The sequence below is a fragment of the Halichoeres trimaculatus genome, unplaced genomic scaffold (genome assembly GCF_033239565.1).
Source record: "Halichoeres trimaculatus isolate MK-OKI-2021-1 unplaced genomic scaffold, fHalTri1.1 fHalTri1_scaffold_3, whole genome shotgun sequence".
Classification (NCBI taxonomy): Eukaryota; Metazoa; Chordata; class Actinopteri; order Labriformes; family Labridae; genus Halichoeres; species Halichoeres trimaculatus.
Genome location: NW_027437181.1, coordinates 17728704 through 17750081, shown reverse-complemented (window position 1 = coordinate 17750081; position 21378 = coordinate 17728704). Strand labels below are relative to the sequence as shown.

Below are 21378 nucleotides of genomic sequence, written 5' to 3'. Positions count from 1 at the left end.
ACAAATACAGTTGAGGATAACTCAACACTCACTTTATTAAAAGGAGCTTACATTGCATTCAAACTGACAGCAAACTGGCTCAGCTTCAGTCCAGCTGGCCTATTTCCTATGTGTTGTTATGGTCATATTTGGGGATTTTGGATTGCGCACCTACCCAACAGTGAAGAACTGCCTCATCTCTTGTCGCCGTGAGCGCATCATCTGCTTGTACTCTCCAATTCGAAGTTTTTTTCCATCAATGATGCAGGTCCTTTTAGGCCGAGGCTTGTACTTGTAGTTTGGATACTTCTCTAGGTGGAGCTTACTCAGACGTGCCTGCTCCTCATAATATGGCTGCTTGTCCTGGTTCGACATGGACTTCCACCGAGAGCCTGTTCAATACAGCAAATTCACAATTAAGCATTTGAGCATATGTCATAAAACTTTAATTTGAATAAGTGATAGGGACACAATTTATTGATAGTGTGTTTGTAATGCAGAGTTCACACAAAAACATTATGTGCACTGCCAATTAAATTTAGTTTCCTTGAACTCATCTCTTTCGCTGCCATTTTAATGTAAGATCATTTTCATCAAAACCACCTGGCGTACACTATGTGAGACACTGTACATGCTGTGAAGTCCAACATGTACATGTAGTAAATACTGCAGCTTTGAGGAGTGTCCCGCTAGGTAGCGGATGACAGCACTTTTAACAGCTCTGATGTATGGACTCCAATGCTGAGGGGACAAGACCCATTTAGCCTCTGTCATTTTTCATGACAAACACTTATGGTAGTGAGGGGCTATAAATCCATCTGTGTGCTGAGGCAACTTGATGCACGCCGGCCTGTGAGATAATGCAGGTTTCCTTCTTAGATACTGGTGCAATAAAACCCATATCTGAATGTACAAAACGTATGCAGGAAACGATGGAGCCAGTTCAGTTTTACAGTACTTTTGTACGGAGTAGTTCTTCACCTTTACAGTGTGTCACAGAAGAATTCTGTTGAGTTAATTCCACTGAAATAAGTGCAGATACAGGCAATAACACCAGGTTTAACAGGTATCATAAAAAACTGAAACTCTTACAGGTGCCTTAAGAAATGCACATATACTGTTGGCAGAGAGTAACAATGAAATACTGCTAGATTCTAAGTATCTCACCCAAAATCTTGCTTATGTTGGAATTGTGCATGTCCGGGAAGGCCTGGAGGATCTTGCGCCGCTCATCTTTAGCCCACACCATGAATGCATTCATGGGCCTTTTAATGTGCGGCTCAGTGTTGTTCCTTCCTCGGGATTCCCTAAAGACTCGTGCTTCGGTAGATCCAGCGCCTCCTGTTGGCCAACAATAATAGGGTTGGGGTTTATCTGCAGAGCCATTTACCATCTTGGACCCTGGAATAACCAGAGCAGGAACAAAAAGAGAGAGCAAGGCAGGACATTGATTAAATGACGAGCCGTGTTCAATCTCTCTCTTATCTACTGCTGTCATCACTATGAACGCAGTTTCAGCTGAGTGCAGACTTTGAATGAGCTAAAGGCTTTTTACATACATTATCATCATATTTTCAAACTCATTATTAGTAGTCTAAAATGAAGCCATTTGTTTTTGGTTGAATATTTTGTCTGCACTTCTCACATACAGTTCAATTCAACATTCAAAGTATCTATGAAAAGAGGAAGAGTGCCAACATAAATAACAAATATGGCTCAGGAGGCAGTCTCTAAAAAAAGAAAATCAATGTGGAAAGTTCAAAACTCCTGGAACTTTTAATAAAGTGTTGAGCCAAAGTACATTTTAACACATAAATGCACAAATAAATCCAGGCACACCATTCCTCTGCTTTACTCTTTCTATCTGTTTTCCTTCCTTCCTCTTTTTCAATCTTTCTCCTTCAAGCAAACACACACACATGCGTGCACACACACGCACACACACACTCAAACAAACACACACGCACACGTACACAAACAAACCAGGCACACATTCGGGATGTGAGACTTTGCCGATTCTGCACTGTGCTGTTTCTCAATCAGGGCATTCACAATCAGCATAAGAGAGTCTCTCTCAGTATTAAACTGTACATCAGACTGATAATGATTTCTGTTTGCATGCGCATTTGCTTCCTTTTATATGTAAGATGTGAAAGAATTAAATAAAAGCAGTATGAATATTTAAACAAACAAAAACATGTTGATAAACAAGGCTTGAAAAATAAGACAAAAAAAAGCCTTCCATATGCTACGATACATCTTTAATGATCTCAAATCTGGAAAAGAAAGCTCGGGATGACTCATGCATATTTCATCATCCACATGTGAAGCCTTCTCATTAGACCGTTCCTCTTGCAGCCTTGGCACACGTTACCTGGGGTTTGATTTCTATTATTATTTCAGTTGATAAACAAAATCAAACTCTTAATGAGTAATGGAGGGCTGTGCAGAGACATTAATTCCAAATCCACAGAAAGCTTATGGAGGATACTGCTGCCTTGAGAGTGTAAGTGTCTTCACTGTGAAAACGAGTTTCTTTTTCAGAAGTATTACAGGAGAGGAGCAGCATGGCAATCGCAGCTGCTGCACTGAGCGTGCACTCACCTCCAGTATAATAGGGATGTGGTGTGCTGTGGCGAAAAAAATGGTTTTCCTCTTGTACTGTTTTGAGTCCCACTGCCCACAAGGAAAACTGTTTCTAATCATAGAAAGGCCCCCAAAATTATTTTACCAGTTGAGCACAACAGACACTTATCATTGAGAGTGGCATGCTTAGATCTTGGAGGCCTGTACAATAGGATGCAGTATTTATTTCCCATTATCATGTGTCCCTCCTCACCAATATAATTAGGACTGGAAAGCTTTTATTGCCGATTATTTTTGCAGAGTTGTATCCAGATACCTTGTTTTTATGTTCAACAAGCAAATGTTGCAAAGAGAGTAATAATAATTTATCAATTAAAACAACAAAATTAAATGTTGTGGTTTTAATATTCAACAGCACATACAAAAAAGGCTTAACTTATTTTCTATTATGAATGTTTATAAAGTAATTAAAGACTACATTGCCATTTTTTGGTCATTCATTTCCATTAATCAATGTTTTTTGATCTCATACGATAGAGTTTCCTCATTATTTTTCATTTTGTGTGAAATGTTTTATTTTCATATATAAAAGTAAATGTGCTGAATAGTTTAGTTTTTCATCTCAATAAAATGACCCAAAACAAAGAGCTAAATCAGAAACATTAAAAGGTGTTTCACTTTGTAAACACCTTTTGAAACTCTGTACATTTTTCCCTCCTACAATGCTATAGGCCCTTTAAGCCATCATGAATCCAGAAATAATACACTACCTTTGCTGCCACCGAGCCCCACAGTACGTTAATTTCATTTAGCATGCACTCACTGTACAGGATGAATTGATTTCACTTTGTTTGGTTTTGACAACCATGTTTATTGTGCAATGAAATGTGGTGTGGCGGAGGGCTGACAGTATCCATCAACGCGGGGCAATCTGCTGACTGCCGGGGCCAGATGAAGGTATTCATTAGCTCAGGAGCGCAGCGCTCACTCAGACACGACAGCCAGTGTCTGCACCCCGGGATCGCTTGCTGTAATTTACGATGCCTCCCGTGCCATTACTCTATCACTGACACTGATTCAGCAATTTATATACTGGTGTGCATGCATACGGGCAGAGGTGAGCTTCTTATGGGGAGGGGGACAAAACAAGCGCATGCCATCAGCTCGTGCCACATCCATAGTTAGCCAGGAAACCAGCCACAGGACCTGGTTCATTGGAGGGGAGCCAGATGAGGCATGTTTTTTTATTCACATGACGGCACACAGAAAAGTGCCTGTCTGCTCTGTCTGATGCTGCAGAGTTTTTTAAATGAACAACAGTAGTGCTATATCATTTTTCCTGTTGTGTGGTCCTTGATTTAAGAAGCCAAAAGTGATGAAGATATTGGGCTGATTTAGACTTGAGGCTACATCAAAGAAACTGAAAACCTTTCACAGAATTTAACCTCTGACCTGAAGTAGTACTTAAGTTTAATTCATTACAGTAACATGACTCCACCCATGTAAGAGAATCCCTAGAAACTCCAGCATCCAGTTCACTGCAACATTGTTTTTGTCTTTTCATTGATAATCCTGACACTGCTCTGACATTTTGCAAATGAGCATTAACTGTTTTTTTCCAGGAGGTGCAGGACATTTAGGAATCAGTTAGTTAGGTGTGTGATTGTGTAAATAAACACAGATGTTTAGCAGTGACAGGGGCAGCCCCCCTGGGTGGGAGCTGCGGAGGGGGAGCGAAACAGAGGGAGTGCTGCTTAATAGAATTTATTGTGATTCATGAGGCCCGCAGCTCAAGTGTGACAGAGCGATATGAGAATCCGCTTTTAATTTGTCTCTCCTGGAAACACTGCTGATGAGCCGCATGAATTACAGTGAGAAAGAATGATTTTGCGTGTGTGTGTGTGTGTATGAGAGGAGGGTGTATAAAAAATGAGCAAGGGAGAGTGGATGAGGACACAGAGAGGGGAAAAGGAGAAGAAATAGAGAGAGAATGTAGGGAGGCCCAAAAGCCTATCACACCTGTGAGCTGCAGGCTCAGACTCGACCATGCACCAAGCCAGAGGGTAGCGCTGCCCCAGCCGTCCCCTCTCCTCCCCCCTTTTCTCCTCCTTACTCATCTTTGTTCTGCGGGCAGACACATAATGTCACCCAGGAATCTGCTCAAGAGGATGAGACTCGGTGAGCAGGCAACAATCACGCAAACCTGCCAAGCCCTCCCTTTGGGATCAAATCTAACACCTCTGTCTGAAGGCATTTGCTGCTGACAATAGAGCCTCTCCCTCAGAGCAGGATCAGGCGAGCTTAATGTGTGGACAGACAGGACACAACGCTTGGTGCCTCTGTTCGAACCTGAGCTCATAGCATGCTAATTAAACCATTACAAATTACAAGTGATATCAGCCCTTTTTGAACATGTCAATCCTTTTTTCCCCTTTAAGTAAGACTGCGTGTGTTTGCGTGTGTGGTATTGTGTGAGTGAAGGCACATGGGAACTTGGGAACTAACAGCCAACCTGTTTGAACAAGCAGGCCATGGCTTTCACTTTTGTCTTCTCTATCCCTTCTTAAAAGCTGGAAGTGGAGTCTAATCTTTCAAAACATCACAGCCTTGCACACATAGAAACAACACCACACAGGAATTTGTCCTATCGGGAGTAGATTTCAATTTGCAGACTTAAAAAAAAGGAACTTTCTTATTGATCGTGTGGACCCATTCGGCTATTGTTGTGACTTGATAAATCATTACGCCTGAGCTTGATTCCCACGGCCTCACAGGGGCAGGAAAACAACAACAAAAACCTATTTAAACAATCAACTTGTATGAAACTTCATAACAGCTCTGAGCTAACGATGCAAAGACACTCTTCACCAATGATCTGCAACAGCAATGAAACACTGCTGCCCTCCTCATCCTATTCCATGAGGACTTAGTTAGAAACACTGCGAGGCTAAAGCCTAATCTGTTCTCACTCTATGGTTGATATTATCACACTGGGCGTTTAGATTAATTCTGTTTCCTGCCTCCACACATCTCTCAACAACCTCTTTGTTCTCTGCAGTCTCTCCGTGATGGGGGCGCTTAAGACAAACACACAACCTCATCCACACAACAGCCCCACACTGCCACATGTGAATGAACAAAGGGGCCTGGCTTTACCGAGGCCTTTGTGGTATTTGGTAATGTTTACGTCAGAGCTTAAAAAGACCTAATGAATTTGAGGTGGGTTCGTGCATTAGGCTTGTGGCTTTGTGAATTGAAGAAATCCTATCTAGTTCCATTCCTGTGCTGCCTTTTTCCAAGTTGTTAGGGCTTTGGTTGCTGCATGCTTTGCAAATATTAGCTTAAGCAACCTAAAGCTTTCTGTGAGTTGCTGTGATGACAGAAGGTGGCTGTGCGCTGGGCCTGCTCAGTGTGGCTTCTCTGTTCTCTGAGTGGCTGCTACACACCAAGGGGCTTTCACACCCCATGTAAGGGCTGGGAGGTGCACCCAGTAATTTTCCCTTTTACAAAAACAACCAAATAGTGTGCACTGAATTACTGAGCAAAATGGTTATTAAATACAGAAATGTCTCTGTTTCCAGTACAGCAATGGTGCTGACAACTTAATTTCATTTTGGACTCAATCAGTAAAGTTAATTAAGAATACAAATGGGATTAGTTTGAAAGTTAGCAGGTCAAAAGACATTGAAATGTCTGCTTTAAAACTGGGCAAACTGAGGTTAAAATATATATGGATATTTTAAACATTTGGATGGATAACTTGTTATTTATTTATTTTTTTTATTTGTAAAACTAAACCTTGTTGTAACCCTGACACCTACATTACTTTCAACCTAGAAATACTCAAAATCAGTGCTTTCCAGACTCAAGTAGAGAGGGCAATTAGCTGCAATTACATCCTGTTTGTTTCAAGGTATGCCAGAGAGCCAAGCCTGGATTGGTTCAGAGAGTAAAAAAAACCTTACAACAAGGATTTCACAAGTAAACATGTTCTCAGATGAGTAAACACTTTGTGGTTCACATCATAAAACCCTGCTTCACATCATTCAACTGTGTGTGTTTTCCTGCAGCTGAAGCTGGAGGAGACAGACAGATATATTTGTAGCAGAGGAAAAGAAATGGTTACTGTGTGTTTTTTGAGTTATGTGTGCTACCCTGGCTCCCAGCCATCTCCCCCCCTGGGAAGAGGACCTCTCCTCTCCTCTAACCTCTGCCTGCTCCTAATCCATTGCCCACTGGGAACACTGATGTGAGGCGTCTGGCGTGAGCCTTTCCCTTGGCCCTGCGCAGGACTTAAAAGGACACAACTGCCCTGGTGTGTGCTCTTTTTCGTCCTGACTCCACAGTAGCCACAGAGGGAAGGTTCCCACTGGGAGAACGAGCGCTGGAAGCAACATCTGTGTGTGGAGTCAGACGGGTGGGATGGGATCTGCTGCTGTGGCTCACATGGGAAACATGTCAATGAATCCACTAAATGCACCTCTAATTCTCATCCTCAGCATTGGGTGTGATGTGAAACTAGACAAGAGTAAGAAAAACATTTGCTTTGGAGTTTGTAAACATTTCTCAATGAAGTGAGAAAGAGTTTTCAGAAACATTTATGTGAGCCAATAATGTAGGGGCCCATATTTTTCAAAAACTGATGGGAAATGTGTCTAAGATGCTATTTAAAGCTGTCGATGGGTTACATTGTCCTGAGAAATATCTATCCTTCTGCTCTGAGACTGTTGGAGGCATCAAAGATGAGTCAGAACCATTTTCCTCTTTGCTCTGGCTCTGAAGTGCCATGGAAACTGCCGCAAATATATATGTTCGACAAACACTGGAGCACTGAGGTACTCCTTGCTCCTGTGTATGAGCCAGAGCCACAAAGGGAGATGACGCTTTGTCACTGTGGTGCAACTCGAATTTACACTCCTGTGCACAGGACCTCAAACAAGCACAGCAGCAACAGGAGCCCAGCTTGGAAAAAAGCCAACTTTGTCCTCAGGCACTCTTGTCCTTCGCTCACCTACGTGTGAAAACCTCGGAGCCTCGGCTCATTTCAAATGGCATTCACCCCACAACCCCTACTTCTCCTTACGCACACACACACACACACACACACCTGCACACATTCTTACAAACCACTACCATCCGCAACTGAGACATACAGCCACATGCTAAAGTGCACTTTGTCAGCCATCAGAACACCTCTTGTACCTGGACAGGCTTATTCAGTCACTTATTTAAAAGGGCCAGAAATGATAAAGAGTGAAAGAGTGCCACAGACATTTTCACTTTTTTTTTTTATCTTGCCAAAATCCCTAAACCTGAATTTAATTTGTTAAAACATTCTTCTTGTTATATTCCAGAAGAGACACAGATTATGATGAATACCTTTTTATTTCAATTTGACACATGGTTCTCTTTTGTTCAGCATCGTTGTGCTTAAAATCTTACATTAATCTTACATTAACCAACGACAAAATGATATTTTCAAATGATAAAAAGGCCACATCAAACCCTGTGAGGTTAGCTCTGTGTGACCCCATCAATAGCAATGGAAGTAACATCTCCTCTGAAAGAGGTTATTTCTGAATCATTCTACTGTTAAATCTCTGTATTTTTCAATAGACAGTGCTGGACTGAAGTCTTTAAAAGACTTGTTTGGTACATGAGCTGCCACATTTACTAGGTCTAGTAATCAACACAAACTCCAGCACCTTTTGCACAGAATTTTTGAGTGGGTTTTAGTGGGTTATAAGGAAACAAAATATCCTAGTATTCAGTTATAATAATGTGTGGGGAAAAAAAGAAGAAGAAAGAATCCAAAATATGGCCTACCGTCTAGATCCTCTGGCCTGGTGAGGTCAATAACTCTGTGACCAATCTTTCCTTCCTCGCCCAGCTTGCTAAGGTGGTGCCCGATGCCCTCGAAATGTGCCCTCTCCTGCAGAGAAATACAAACAGTCAGGTGCACAAACAAACACATATACACTTTATTTTTTCACAGTGATAGAGTTGTAAAAATAACCCCATCAGGAATCTGAAATTTCAAAAAGAAAAAAAGTGTCTCTGATAAATGGAGGCTCTTTTGAAGGGCTGCTCTTTTGACATGAGCTGGATGTAGCTTTTCCCTCTCTCATCTCTCTATTCAGCAGCCGCTATAATGGATGACAGGAGGCAGCGAGACAGTGAGGGCCAGGGGTGCTGTAAATAGATTTACAGAAGGATACTTTGTGATCCGAGGCACACAATGGGGCTGTGGCCCTCTTTGCAGCGCTCAGATTTTCCTCTGTAATCTTCTCCTTACATCCTCCCTTGCAGTCTGCAGCGCCCAGAGCTCAGCGCCCATCATTTATTCAGAGTTCATGCTTTAGAGAACACACCGTGTTTTCCCGTTTGTCATGTCGCTTTGTGCTCAGATTAAACTTGGCATCATGTTGTACTTGACGCACAATGAAACCCTGTCATTCAGCGCTCCGTGACAATATTAAATGTCATGTCCGTGTGCATTTACAGAATAAAATAACAGCTTTCGGGGGGCCTCTGAATAGTTGCCGCACATTACACTTAATGTATTATGCAAGGGGAGAGTGCCGACTGCTGCCGGCTCCATTGTTGAATGACCTACTTCCTAAGTGAATACACAGGGCATTAGCAAAGGGCTGTCTTCCTCTCTAAAGACTCAACTAGGAGATGGACACTTTGACTCTGCATGATACAAATAATCTCTCCCCCCCTAGGTTTTGCCTGGATGACACTAAAAGCAGGCATGTTGCCACCATTCAGAAAAGAAGCATTTGTTTTACTCCCAGGGTGAGCATTCAATCTCTGCCAGAGCTGTACTGTCTGCTCTGACCTCTGCCTCTTCTTTTCTAAGCATGCCTATCACACACACAATCTGAGCAGGTAGAGCCCCTACACAATGCTAACAGCTCCCCTGCCACACACACCAACACCAGCATGCACATTAATCTTTTAGCTCCCTCTTTGTAATGCTTGGTACCATTTTGTTGTTGTCATTTTTGCTTTTTCCCCATAGGGGAAGTTTATTTTGACAGGAGAATATACCAAAAAAATTAAGCAGACTCATGTACTGGAAGAGAAAATCCTTAGTTTTAAAGCTGAATGTCATTTGTTTTGATGTGTTTTCCAAACAAAAGCCATCAGTGATTGCTTTCTGACAGAAAAAAAAAGCTGAAAAAAAATCTAGACTTCCATTTCTTCTTTTCTTTAACCTTTCTTCTTGAGGGTCAAAAAAAATGACATGATGAAAGATGGAGATAGTTCAAATCCATTTGAGGCCTTTCACAGTATTTTGATTTGCCTCATGCTTTTATTTATTCAAGAACTATTCCTCTAAAGAAAGGACTGAGGGAGACAGAAAAGAGCTCTGCAATTTTCCATCATACTTGAAGGAGCAGTCATTATTTATGGCCAGCTGAGTGATTCTGATATACAATTAGCCACTACCTGCTTATGGCCAGTGATTAGAGCCTGTCTATCTGACGGCCCTTTGCTTACTTGAGTGTTTTCTAATTATGACATATGTGCTGGTTCCTGCTGGGCAAGAGGACGCTTTGTAAAGAGAAGATGGAGTGTGAGGCCTTTCTCTGTCTCACATTCTGGGTTAAGCAACACATGCACGAGAGGGAACAAGCGTGCAAACACTCACACACGTCTTATTCATCACCCAGCCATATTATTGCTCTTAATGAAAGAAGCTAGCAGCCCGATGACAAAATGACTGATGTGTGATTAGTTGGAGGGGCAATGGTGCTGTGTCGGATGTTGCTTGGACAGTCCAGTCGGAAGATACAGCACTCGTGTACTGTGTATTAAGCAGTCATCTCGTCCCTCTTCTGCGCGTCGGTGATCGCTCCTGATCAGTCAAGTCCTTTTATAAACTCATGATCATTAAGCATCATGTTGGGCAGAGGAGGAGGGAGAACAGGGACCATCCATCAATGAATCTCATTAATAACCAGCTCTGCGTTGAACTTCTCTCTCCACTGCACAAAAGTCATGTGATTAGTGAAGATCAGCGCATTAGACTACGAGGAACAAGAGTGAATGAGGCTTTGGTTCTTTGAGGCCGCTGCACTTCATTTGACCTGTCAGAAACGTTTTTTGTTCTGTACAAAACTTGCTCTTACACTTGAACTGAAAACGCATATTAAATACTTAACACTGAGTGGTGGTCACACGTAGTACTGTTCCCTAACTTATGTTATTTATGCTAATTAATATTAGAATATCCATGCAATATGGCCCAATGGATTTCATTGAAATTTTATATACTGAGCTTAATATACTTATTGGTTATAGGTTTGGTAATTTATATCAGCAAATTAGAATCATGGTTGAAATTAGGGCCATAAATCATCTTCACAGCATCATAGTTTTGTTTTAAGGCTTGAAAATATTCAGTGAACTAATGCTGCTTTACTGCCTACGCATCAAGTGCTGTGATAAATTAATGGCACTTTTATTATTTTATAGTGTCATTAAATTTTTACTGATCACTTCGACACAGAGAAGTAGCAAAGGACATGCAGTATCTTGGGAAGCCAGCCATGTTGCACAGAAGGGAGAGTGAGTGCATGGCTGTAGTTAAAAGATGTTTGTAATAAACAGTACAAGGAGATGACAAGGGATTTTCAGCATATTATATACAAAGTTGTATGTATTTTGAGAGGTTAAGATAAAGAAACAAAGAACAAAAGATGTAAGAGTGCTCATTTTCCCCCTCCCACTCTGACCACAGCCACTGGCAAGCAAGCGGTCCCTCCCTCAAATGACTTCAACATGCAGCTCTCCACCCTGCAACTAAAATTATAGAGATGCACTCTGAGCTGTAGTGGAAAACTGCCACCCACAATAATCTCATCTGCTCTGCTGTGCAGCCTTTTGTCTTTAAAGTTTATTAACACATCATATTTGTTCAGACGCATGCGGCTGCTTGATGAGATCATGAGCGTGTCTGCTAAAGCTTTGAGTTACTGAGGAAGAGAAAAAAGCAGGGAGATGATAGATAGCGGAGTCTGTGCAACTTCTTGGGCGAGGGAACCTAAAAGAGCCCTTGACAGTGCTGTAAAGAGAGCTTTAATCTGGTCGGCCACAGAACATGTGCCGGAGGCCTGCTGCTCTGCCCACAGGGTGTATTCTGGGCAGAGGCGGGTGGCTGACGGCCCTGTGCATTGTGCCTCCTCCTGGCCTATATTTAAGCAACGCACTGCCAATCCTAACACTCCTTCGCTCACTCCTTTGTAAATAGCTCCAGGCCATAGGCAAAGCCATATGGCCTGAAATGGTTCAAAAAGAGATGAAAGAAAAATAGCCAGAAGAGTGAGGTAGAGCGTGGTGCAGATAAGAGCAGGTTTCTTTTCTTTCTCGGCTTTCTTACAGAGATAGTCAAGTGTATTGAGTTAGGCTGAGAAATGTAATAAAACTCACTTTATCCAAATGCTACAGTTTAGTTTCTGTAAGATTTTTAATGATTAAACTTTTGTCATGTCAGTAACTGTTTCCAAATGAAAGGACACAATGGAAAAAAAAAAGGTTTGGGTCAAAATGTTAGTCTGTTTTTTTACAGGTCCCATGCAGCTGCATATGTGAAATCAAAACTTTAGAGAAAGCCTAGAGTAGGTTGATTGCAGTCCTCTGAGTATCATTTAAAGCATTATTGTATTGACTAACCGGTTAGTTTTGGGATGACTTAATTTGATTATTTGTTTGAAACAAAATAACTTCAGCCACCTGACTTAAGCACAGAACTTGCTGGCATTTTCTCGAGTGATTAAGTGAAAACTGCTACATCTCTTTCATCCAGATGGCAGGTCTTTTATTCTTTCAAAGTATTACCAGTTGCCAAGCTGAAGTCATGTAATAGTCTGGTTATTATTTGGCCCTATATGAAGGCATGGGATATACAATAAAGAGCATGTTTAGCCTTTTCTGAAAACTGACAGCGACTGCTTCACTTTCCAGGATCCCTCAACCATAAAATCCCGTCCTTATTGGAAAAAGTTTGATTGCATATGTTTGAAATTGTCAGCACTGGAATCTCTACCAGCTGCAGGCCCTGAAACAGCCACTTATGTTTGATAATGTGCTGAAGCGGCTCTGGTTATATCACACACCTGGAATGTGGCAAGTTAAAGGCAGTGGCTTTCTGACCACAATACAGGCCTTTGTGTATCAAGTGTCAGTCATCACCCTCTGAGTCTTCTCCCTGACAATGTGTCCCAGCACTGATGGAGACAAAGACCGCACTTAAACATGGCTGCAGCTCCTCACAGCTCAGCCCCTCATCTGTTTTGTATTTTTATTGTAACCAGTCACAGTGTTATTTATAAGTCTGCAGCTTTCCAGTAGTTTCTTCTAGTTTTGAACCATTTAAATGTTAAGTACACCCAGCCATGCGGTAAACCCGCAGCTCCTTTAATGCAGACTGTTGCTCTCTTTTTACCCTGAGCTCTCCCGTTGCAAGTCCTAATGCAGGCAGCAGCAGAATCAACAGTAGCAGCCCACAAAAGGCTGGCATCTGTTCCCTAGCAGTCGTCCTCAACATCACACAGAGGAGAGATGGCCCGTTATACCAGTGCCATTTGTACTGCCAGGGCATCACCTCATCTGTTTGAAACCGAGGCAGAAAGAGCTTTAATTAAATTAGAGGGATAAAACTATGGAAAAAATCAAACAAAAAAGTCTGGGTAACCCTTCTCTGGGCTTTGTGCCAGTTCAGTGTTTATTGTTTGATTTTAATAAAAGGATATGCTTTTTATTATTCAAGATGAGTTGTTTTTTGTTGAAGGAAAAAGCCACAAAATGTGACCCTTTAGTGCCAATGTCCTTTCAGTCTGAACAATTGTTCTTTGTGTTGGTGAGTGTACTTTTCTACATTTTAGAGTTCATTTTTCTCAATTAGAATCAGCTGTGCTTAAAATGTCATAATTTTAGGAGTGTATTCAATATAACCATCTCAGCGCAGTCCTTTCGTCTTCTCCAAACTGCTGAGATCATTTGTGTTGACATCATTTTTTTACGGGTCTCAGTCCTCAGTGATCCAGAACTGTTCACTGAGTCCTCCAAGAAGTATTGAACTAAGTTGGACTGGAGTCTACTTCCTTTTCAAACCCTCTAGGTTGCTAACAGCACAATGTTAGGAACTGTACCGTCACCAAAACCTTTTTCATATAAAGACAAAAACCTCAAAAAGATTTGTTGGACACTGGAGCTATTATGTTCTTTCTTCAACAATGCCATGGATTATAAATGGTCCTTTGTGGTCTATTCTTCCCCTCGTGCTTTGTTCTGTGTGCCTCATGGTGAGTGTGGTCTCACAGGTCTTAGTCACTGTGGCCAGCAGCATTTCTGAGCACCTGCAGCAGGCCAGAAATTCACCATGTTAAATGACAACTGTAAAATAATGGAGCCACCACCGCCAAATGACCCTACCAGGAGGCAGTGTTGATGTCTTTCTGGAGAGACGCGAGACAGAGCAAAAGACCTGACCTGGGAAAGGAGCCTGCAGGCACACACGCATACTGTGCACAAATACATACTATTATCCTGAGTCCTACATTATTTTTATTCTTTGGAAAACATGAACAATTGGACAAAGCGTTAATGTAAGCAACCTTCACAATAGCACTTGCTGGCTACAGCCTGTGACTAGAAGCTACACATAATCTAATTTGGATGGGCAAACCCTTGTATGCCAAGGATTTACGTTGCAGCCAAAATGCCTTGGTTTGCAATTTCCAAGACAGCAGTCGAAAAGGAGCAGAAAATTGCTTCCAGGGCTGCAGACCAGACAAGATTATATTCAAAGTCTTTGTGAGGGCTTTGCCTGAAAAGAGCCCTGGCATCACATACACACTCATGCACACAAACACACACCAACACACGCATGCACATGTATGTGTGCACACGCAGAGGAGGGACAGTGTAACAACTGTAACCAAAAGGTTAGGAGTCTGGATTTTGTGGACCACCATGGTAAGCTCCATTTGAATATTTACAGGTTGAGCTTTGGGACACAGGAAATGGACAACTGTAGTCATCAATACTGAGGAGAGGAGGTGTGGCAGGGCAGAAAAGGGCAGTTCAATAGGTTAATACACTGGCCTTTCACCTTTTGATTCCAGTTAGGCACATGTCAGCAGAGGAATATATTTTATCTCACACCACCTCCAGGGCATCACACACACAATGGGTGGAACAAATGTAAGAAAAAATTGATGCACTGTTGGAAAAGAATATAATTTGTGATGATACAGGGTGAAAGGAGTGCATTAAAGCCAGATTCAGGCTGAAAAGTTGATCAATTAATGGCCCAGCATTACTTGTATCGTCCACCCTCTGCTTGGATTATGGTTTTTTATTAAACACATGCTTGTTACAGCAGACACCAGCTCAGTCTGGCTAAAACTCATGTACAAGACAGAGACTTAATTGAATATGTGAATATACATAAAAAAGGCTTTTTAAGCAGTTGGAACTCTTCTCTTTGGCTGAATACCAGATTTGACTTGGCACAATGCCGGGAAAATTGGCTGTGGCTCTATACCTCACATACATTTAAACTTGCATTGACCAAGCTCAACAAATGTACTACTATCTTACAGGATGGTGACACAGTGGAGCTCCTGGATGCAGACATGCAAGCACTTGATATTTATTCACCCATGACCCACAAAAATAGCATGTCTAGATATAGCAACAGGGCAAAATAGAAGGAAACAATTCGAATGGTTACAAATGGATTCTGATGTTGGGTATTTTGACTGTAGGCTTACCGGCACATTCTATGTAAAAGCTTCCACCGGGTTAGAGGGAGATGGTAAATAATGGAACAAAGTAATTGCCCTCTGCAGACAATAACACCTTTAAATAAATATTTCAGAACGGTAAATTGTAGAAGGGTTGTAAAAGGTTTTATTGTACTGATGGGATATAGTAAAAACAGACAAATAAAAAGACAAGCAAGAGAAGACGCTTGTGTAAAGTATAAATATTTTACATGTCCTCAGGTTAAAGGCTTGTATACCGTTGGACAGAGAGTCTGCACTAAGCCATGTTCTCCTAGGTCAATGGCCAGGAAAAGAGAGAAAGAAAGAGCCCTAGTGATAAGGGTTGGGAGGTATGTATTGTACTCTTCAGACACACTTTGTATGAAAAGATGAATTGATCCATCTGTTAGCAGCACTTAGACCCACTCCTGAGCTCGGTCATTACAGTGGGATAAATCAATATTTAATATCCCCCTCGAACAGCCATGCTGGATGATCTTAACCTCTCCTTAATCCCATTTATGTTACCTTTCCAGAATCTTCTCCATGTAAGCTCTCACTGTGATAAACTCCCAAACAAGGGACTGGGAGGGGAGCTATTAAAGACCACACCATATTTATGTCAGGTGAGGCGCTTTCGTGAAATATTAATATTCTGAAACTGACCAAAGTGAAAGCTTTTATCTGGGGCGTTCAAACCTTTCTACTTCGTTGGCTTGTATCAGCAAAAGACTCCCTCTCCTTCTCGCTCATTTTGCAGCTGAATTACAACCCACTGTTCTTTATTGCGGTCGAAGGATGAAGATGATGGGGCGGTTCTTTTAGCTGACTTGATAAAGCGCGCCTCTCATATCACACCATCCTAATAGGGCCAGTGTCATGGAAACTAAGAGGTGACGGTATCTCACAATGATTTGCACAAGCCAGAGTCAAGCATGGGCTCGGTTAGGGTGTCATTCAAGAAGACAATAAGTAATGTAATGAAAACAGGAGCAAATTACCTGAGGGGATGCTCTCAGTTATTGATACTGGGAGGTCTTTGCAAGAAGATCTCATGCAGCAATATGTCTCAGGCCTTAAATTACTTTAAATGTAAATTGCATTTCCAGGCTGAACCTTCTGTTATTATTTAAAGCTTTATTGTGTTAATTTGATCCTATTTGAAAAGTCGTTACTTAGGGAGTAATATTGCATTATGTCCCTAACGGCCACTATCTCTTGTCTACTTTTCTTAAATTGTAACAATATAAAAATGGGAGGTTTTGGTGTAATATTTTTTCTTTTTTTGTAAGTTAGGAAAAAAAGTGACAATAAAAGAGCTAATAAAATGAATTGTTTGATTATCATCAGGATGCTTTTTTCCTTTCAGCTTAGTAAGGTGTAAGTATTAAGAGAGGCGCTGTCTCTGTCCCCTCTTTGGGCTGCACCAATTAATTCACTTCACTCCATTAAGAGCATAGCTGATTGCCACCTGCATAGACAGTGATCTCTTCCAAAAACACCAAATTAAAGAGAAATCAAAATAGATATTCATTGACTTTTTTACATATACATTGACCTAGTTGAAGCTGCTGGTTGAAAGTGTCAGGTGCTGAAATATTAATGAGCAACGCTCCCAGTTCCTGCCTGCTCCTCACAGCCAACTGGCAACACGGCATCAAGCTGAAGAGAGGAGGACAGCTTTTTTCTCTCCTTGATTGACTCATCGATTGAAGATATTTTTAAAGGGAATCCCTGGGAGTGTGTGCTCCTGGTACAAAGCAGCCCCGTCCCATGTCAGGGGACGGAGAAGGGCTGCGAGTCTGCCTTAATTGGGCAGAGACTTCAGAGTCTTTTTAACCCGCACCGGGCAGCGCCATGGCCTGTCATGGCTCTCACACCAACATCACCAAGGCCGAGCCCTCTGAAAAAACACACACACACACACTAACGGATACCTAATAATTTAACTCAAAACATCTTTAAACAGTGAGTTTTGCCAGCTCTTATCAATACGACCACCCTGGACATGGATTAAAGAAATGCATTGGTGTTAAGAATTACTCCTATAGCCACATTGCCATGTCCCACTTTCTTGAATAGTTTCTTTCCTGCACCGCATGCAAGGAGAACTGAACACTCTGTGATCAACAGCTCGTTTTTTGTTTTGTGGAAAAAGCTTGAAATGAAGAAGACCTGACGTGGAGCTGAGCTGCCTAATAGTGGTCCTAACCTTGTCAACTCTGCAGTTGTTGAGGCCCACTGAGCTGAGGGCGGACAGCTTGGCCTCCATGCCCTGCTGGTGATGTTGCAGCTGTTCCCTCTGGATCTGCTCCCTCATTTTCCGGGCCTCCTGGATTGCCTTCAACACTGTGTCCTGGTCCCCAAACAGCGCAGTAGAGTTGAGGCTGGACAGGATATCTGTTCAACAACATGCACACAAAAGGAAATGTAGGATCCAGAAAAAGTTTGCAATTGGTCGATACCAAATTAATCTTCTTAACCAATGTTATAAAAAAGAGAATCCACATAATTGGAGGAGTAAAACTTACTGTTGATATCTTTAACTGACAATACACCTTTAGCTCACCTTGCAGGGTCACTGATTTTCGACTGTCTCTCATAATTATCCTTAGCCCCCTTTATTTGACAGTGCTAATGAATGCTGGTATCTAACACACTTAAGAGGCATTGTATCATTATTGCTTTCAGAACAAATTTTATAATTAACTAAGGTTGAAAAGACCCTCACTCCATGATCAGATATTTTTGTGATATCTAGTAAACAGAATTACAAAACTCTTGAATGTGCTCTTCCTGGGTGTGACAGTACACTTTATATGTTTAGTTAATTGAATAAATACATGTTTGTTTGTGAAGTTAAGACAGTAAAAGGTCTTACCATGGGATGAGCCTCGACCCAGGCCTAATCCAAGCGGGCTGGGGATCCCGCCCTTGCCAATCATACTGTTTGGGCTGCTTTTACTGCCGAGGAACAGGTTTTGCGACGGGGAAGTCGGGGATTTGACCATGTCTGTCGTCTTTGGCCGAGCAGACAGGTTGAGCGGCTGTGTTCCCTCCTCCTACGGCAGGAGAGAGAGGAGTGTGAGGGAAGACAGATGTGAATAGGTGCCCCCCTCCCTCCTCCACCCATTTTCAGGGGGAGCTCAGGATTCCCAGACAGCACAGTTCCTCCTCTGTTCCTGCTTAATTATAGGATCTCTGTCTTGACCCGCACCTCCTCCCTTACTTGAAACCTACTCTTAGCCTCTCCTCTCCTCTCCTCTCCTCTCCTCTCCTCTCCTCTCCTCTCCTCTCCTCTCCTCTCCTTTTCTCTCTCCTCCTCTCCTCTCCTCTCTTCTCCTCCATGCTTTCTCATCCATCCTTGGTAAGGAGCTGTGCCACTGCGATCTTCTTCACAGTTGCCCAGCGCCTTTGTTCACACTAATTAAGGCAGATTCTGTCTCTCTGTACATCTTCATCTGTTCTCCCTCTCCTCCTCCCCGCTCTCACTGTCTGCACTCCGGTTCGAAGAATAAATAATGACCAGATAACGGTGGTGCCAGTGATCAAAGACAGCTGTTCCATTCATCAGATGTCGACTTGCATTATCTACTTCATTAACTTGTTTTCTAATTTCATTCCTCATTTGTGCGTACTTGGTGTTATCATATGCTTTGATATGCCTATCCCTAAAGAAAATATGATGTGATTCAAAAAACACTTGTAATTCTGAGAGGAGGTCAGAGGAGGATACATCTGTTCGGTGCTGCACTTTCCGGTCTGGTCTGAGCCTTTCAGAGGAGTTACTGTTGGAAGATGAGCACCGTTTTCCAGGTTGCCACACTCAGCAGTTTTTCACATATGTTAAACCTGTGGTTTGCCAACAGATAAACTGCTCTGAACAAAATGTAATCCTTTTTTTATCTGCTTTTAATTTTGTCTTTTAAATGAGCCTGTCAAAGACAAATTTCTTTCTCTTGACAGAGTTTTTTTATTCTATTCTTCTGTTCTATTTGAGGCAGAGGATGGATGTTAAAAGCATGTACTGAGATGCCCTAAGTCAATGAACTTTCTTATAATCTTAAAAATGTTTAAGGACATGACTACTGAAAGAAGAACAAATGACAACAAAGCCAAAGTAACCTTAGAAAACTTGAGTGGCTTTAACCATTTGTACAAAGCTAACTGCTTTGCAAGTTGATGTTGAAAAGAAAATTAAGAAAATAATTCCTTTTTTAATTTATTTAAAAATGTGTATTTTTCATTTCAGAAATTAAAACATAAGGTTATTGGAGTGATTCAATGCAACATCAAAATCTTTTTTTTTGAATGTGAAGATGCCTTTGATGATAAGAATCGTTAAAATCCATTTTCACCTGAATACTATGCAGAGAATTAATGCATCATTTGTATATTATTAAGATTATGTCTCTTTGCAGAGTGTAAGCTGCCCTGGGTATACAGCAGTTTTGAATCTGATGATGGCATGCTGTCATTAACACTCCCTCTCAAAGCCCAAGTGTCTCCTTGTCCAAACATATGGCTCAAGCACAGACTGCCCCAAGGCCTTGTTATTGCTGTGCCAATAACAGTTTGTCATGCAGTGAAGCTGAAAGCACACAAACAAAACTAAAGGCAATCTAATTCCATTGGACTGTGGACACAGATGGGGTGATGCCAGTTTATGTTTGCTTTCCATTTATGGTTGATAAATTTCATTTAAAATCCATAAATCTGTGATTATTGGCAACATTTGTAATATTATGACTCCAATTATTGTTTTATTAGTATTGGCCTGACTGGCATCAATGTAATCTGATAAATAGAGAATTGTATTTGTGTGATTCAATGTTAGTTTGATGGCAATCTTTCAATTGAAATCCCATGAGGCAGGAGGCAGTAGGAAATGTGTGTGAGTGAGAGTGTGTTTGTGAAGAGAAAGCCTTCCTACCATTTCAAGACATGATTTATGATCTCTCTCCATTGTGATATTATTAAGCTAAACTACTCCAAATGGGCGTATGTTTCTGATTATGGCCTTACTGAGTGGGGATGATGTATACGGCCTTTCCTCTGCATGGAGGTCTGGTGGAGTCGTGCCATACAGCAGCAGAAAACACACATCCTACATTTGGTTTGCTCGCCAGCCAGAAGCAGTCGTCAATCCTATTTTTTACTTCCCTTTTGTCAGATTTGTGTAGCGCTGTTGTAACAGTTTTATCCCATTTCAGTTTGAAGAAAAGAAGTAGAAAAAAGTTTTCATTGTGAAAAAAAAATAGAAACCATGTGTTCCACAAATTACTGGCTTGGAGCAGCTCTCCCCATAGCAACCATGTCCACAAAGTTCTGGTTAAGAGAGAGTGCGCCCTGTTAAGCCCAACAGATTGATGGCCCGCTACAGGCTGGGCTCTGTAACATAAAGTAGGGAACTGTGTAGATGTTTTTTTATTTATATTTAACTACACTATTTAGGCTAGGCTAGGTCAAGTAGCACTTAAAGCCTGACTTGATGGGTGGGCAGGTTGGTCAAGTGAAGAGTCTTACCTTGACTTGAGTGATGGGGCTGGAGGAACTCTTGTCATTCTTCAGAGAGGAGGGAGAAATGGGCCCGCTTGCATTGAGGGGCTGGGGGAGCGGGGGCATCTTGGCACCAGGAGAGACCTGCATGCTGGCAAGCTGGGCGGCATACAGTTGCTGTAGGGAGGTGGAGAAAACCCGCAAGGCGTTAACATCCAAATCCAGCGAACATTCAAAGTTTTATATTCTGTCTTTTCCTGTCCCTAGAACTCTCTCTGCTTCTGTGTCTGCCTTCATCTCCCCCCTCTCTCTTTTACGTCTTCCCTCTCTTTCCATGAGGCTGGCAGAGAACCTCCATCAAAGGTCTTAACTGTATTTCAAAGGCAGAACCCAGAGAGAGACAGCAGTCTTAAAAACCACACAGAGATGGCTTTCAGTCAAAATACTTGGAGCCCCTATTTTCCACTCATCACAGAGAAAAGTTTGCCGACTGGATGCGAGTGTGTTAGCAAAGATCTCTCATTTCTCTAGA

The 21378-nt window shown here is 41.8% G+C and overlaps 1 protein-coding gene across 9 annotated transcripts in view; it reads right to left on the bottom strand.

The window, feature by feature from the left end:
- Positions 1–21378, bottom strand: part of sox6 (SRY-box transcription factor 6) — a 133496-nt gene that overhangs the window by 6011 nt on the left and 106107 nt on the right. For 7 of the 9 annotated variants that reach the window (XM_074666843.1, XM_074666847.1, XM_074666844.1 and 4 more), the window contains 6 exons: positions 20874–21023; positions 18229–18409; positions 17560–17747; positions 8392–8497; positions 1147–1380; positions 155–371 (listed from right to left, as the gene is read on the bottom strand). In XM_074666843.1, the coding sequence (XP_074522944.1) occupies positions 155–371; positions 1147–1380; positions 8392–8497; positions 17560–17747; positions 18229–18409; positions 20874–21023 (1076 nt within the window). The remainder of the gene's footprint in view (positions 1–154; positions 372–1146; positions 1381–8391; positions 8498–17559; positions 17748–18228; positions 18410–20873; positions 21024–21378) is intronic. The other 2 variants (XM_074666850.1, XM_074666851.1) reach the window with 1 other exon arrangement.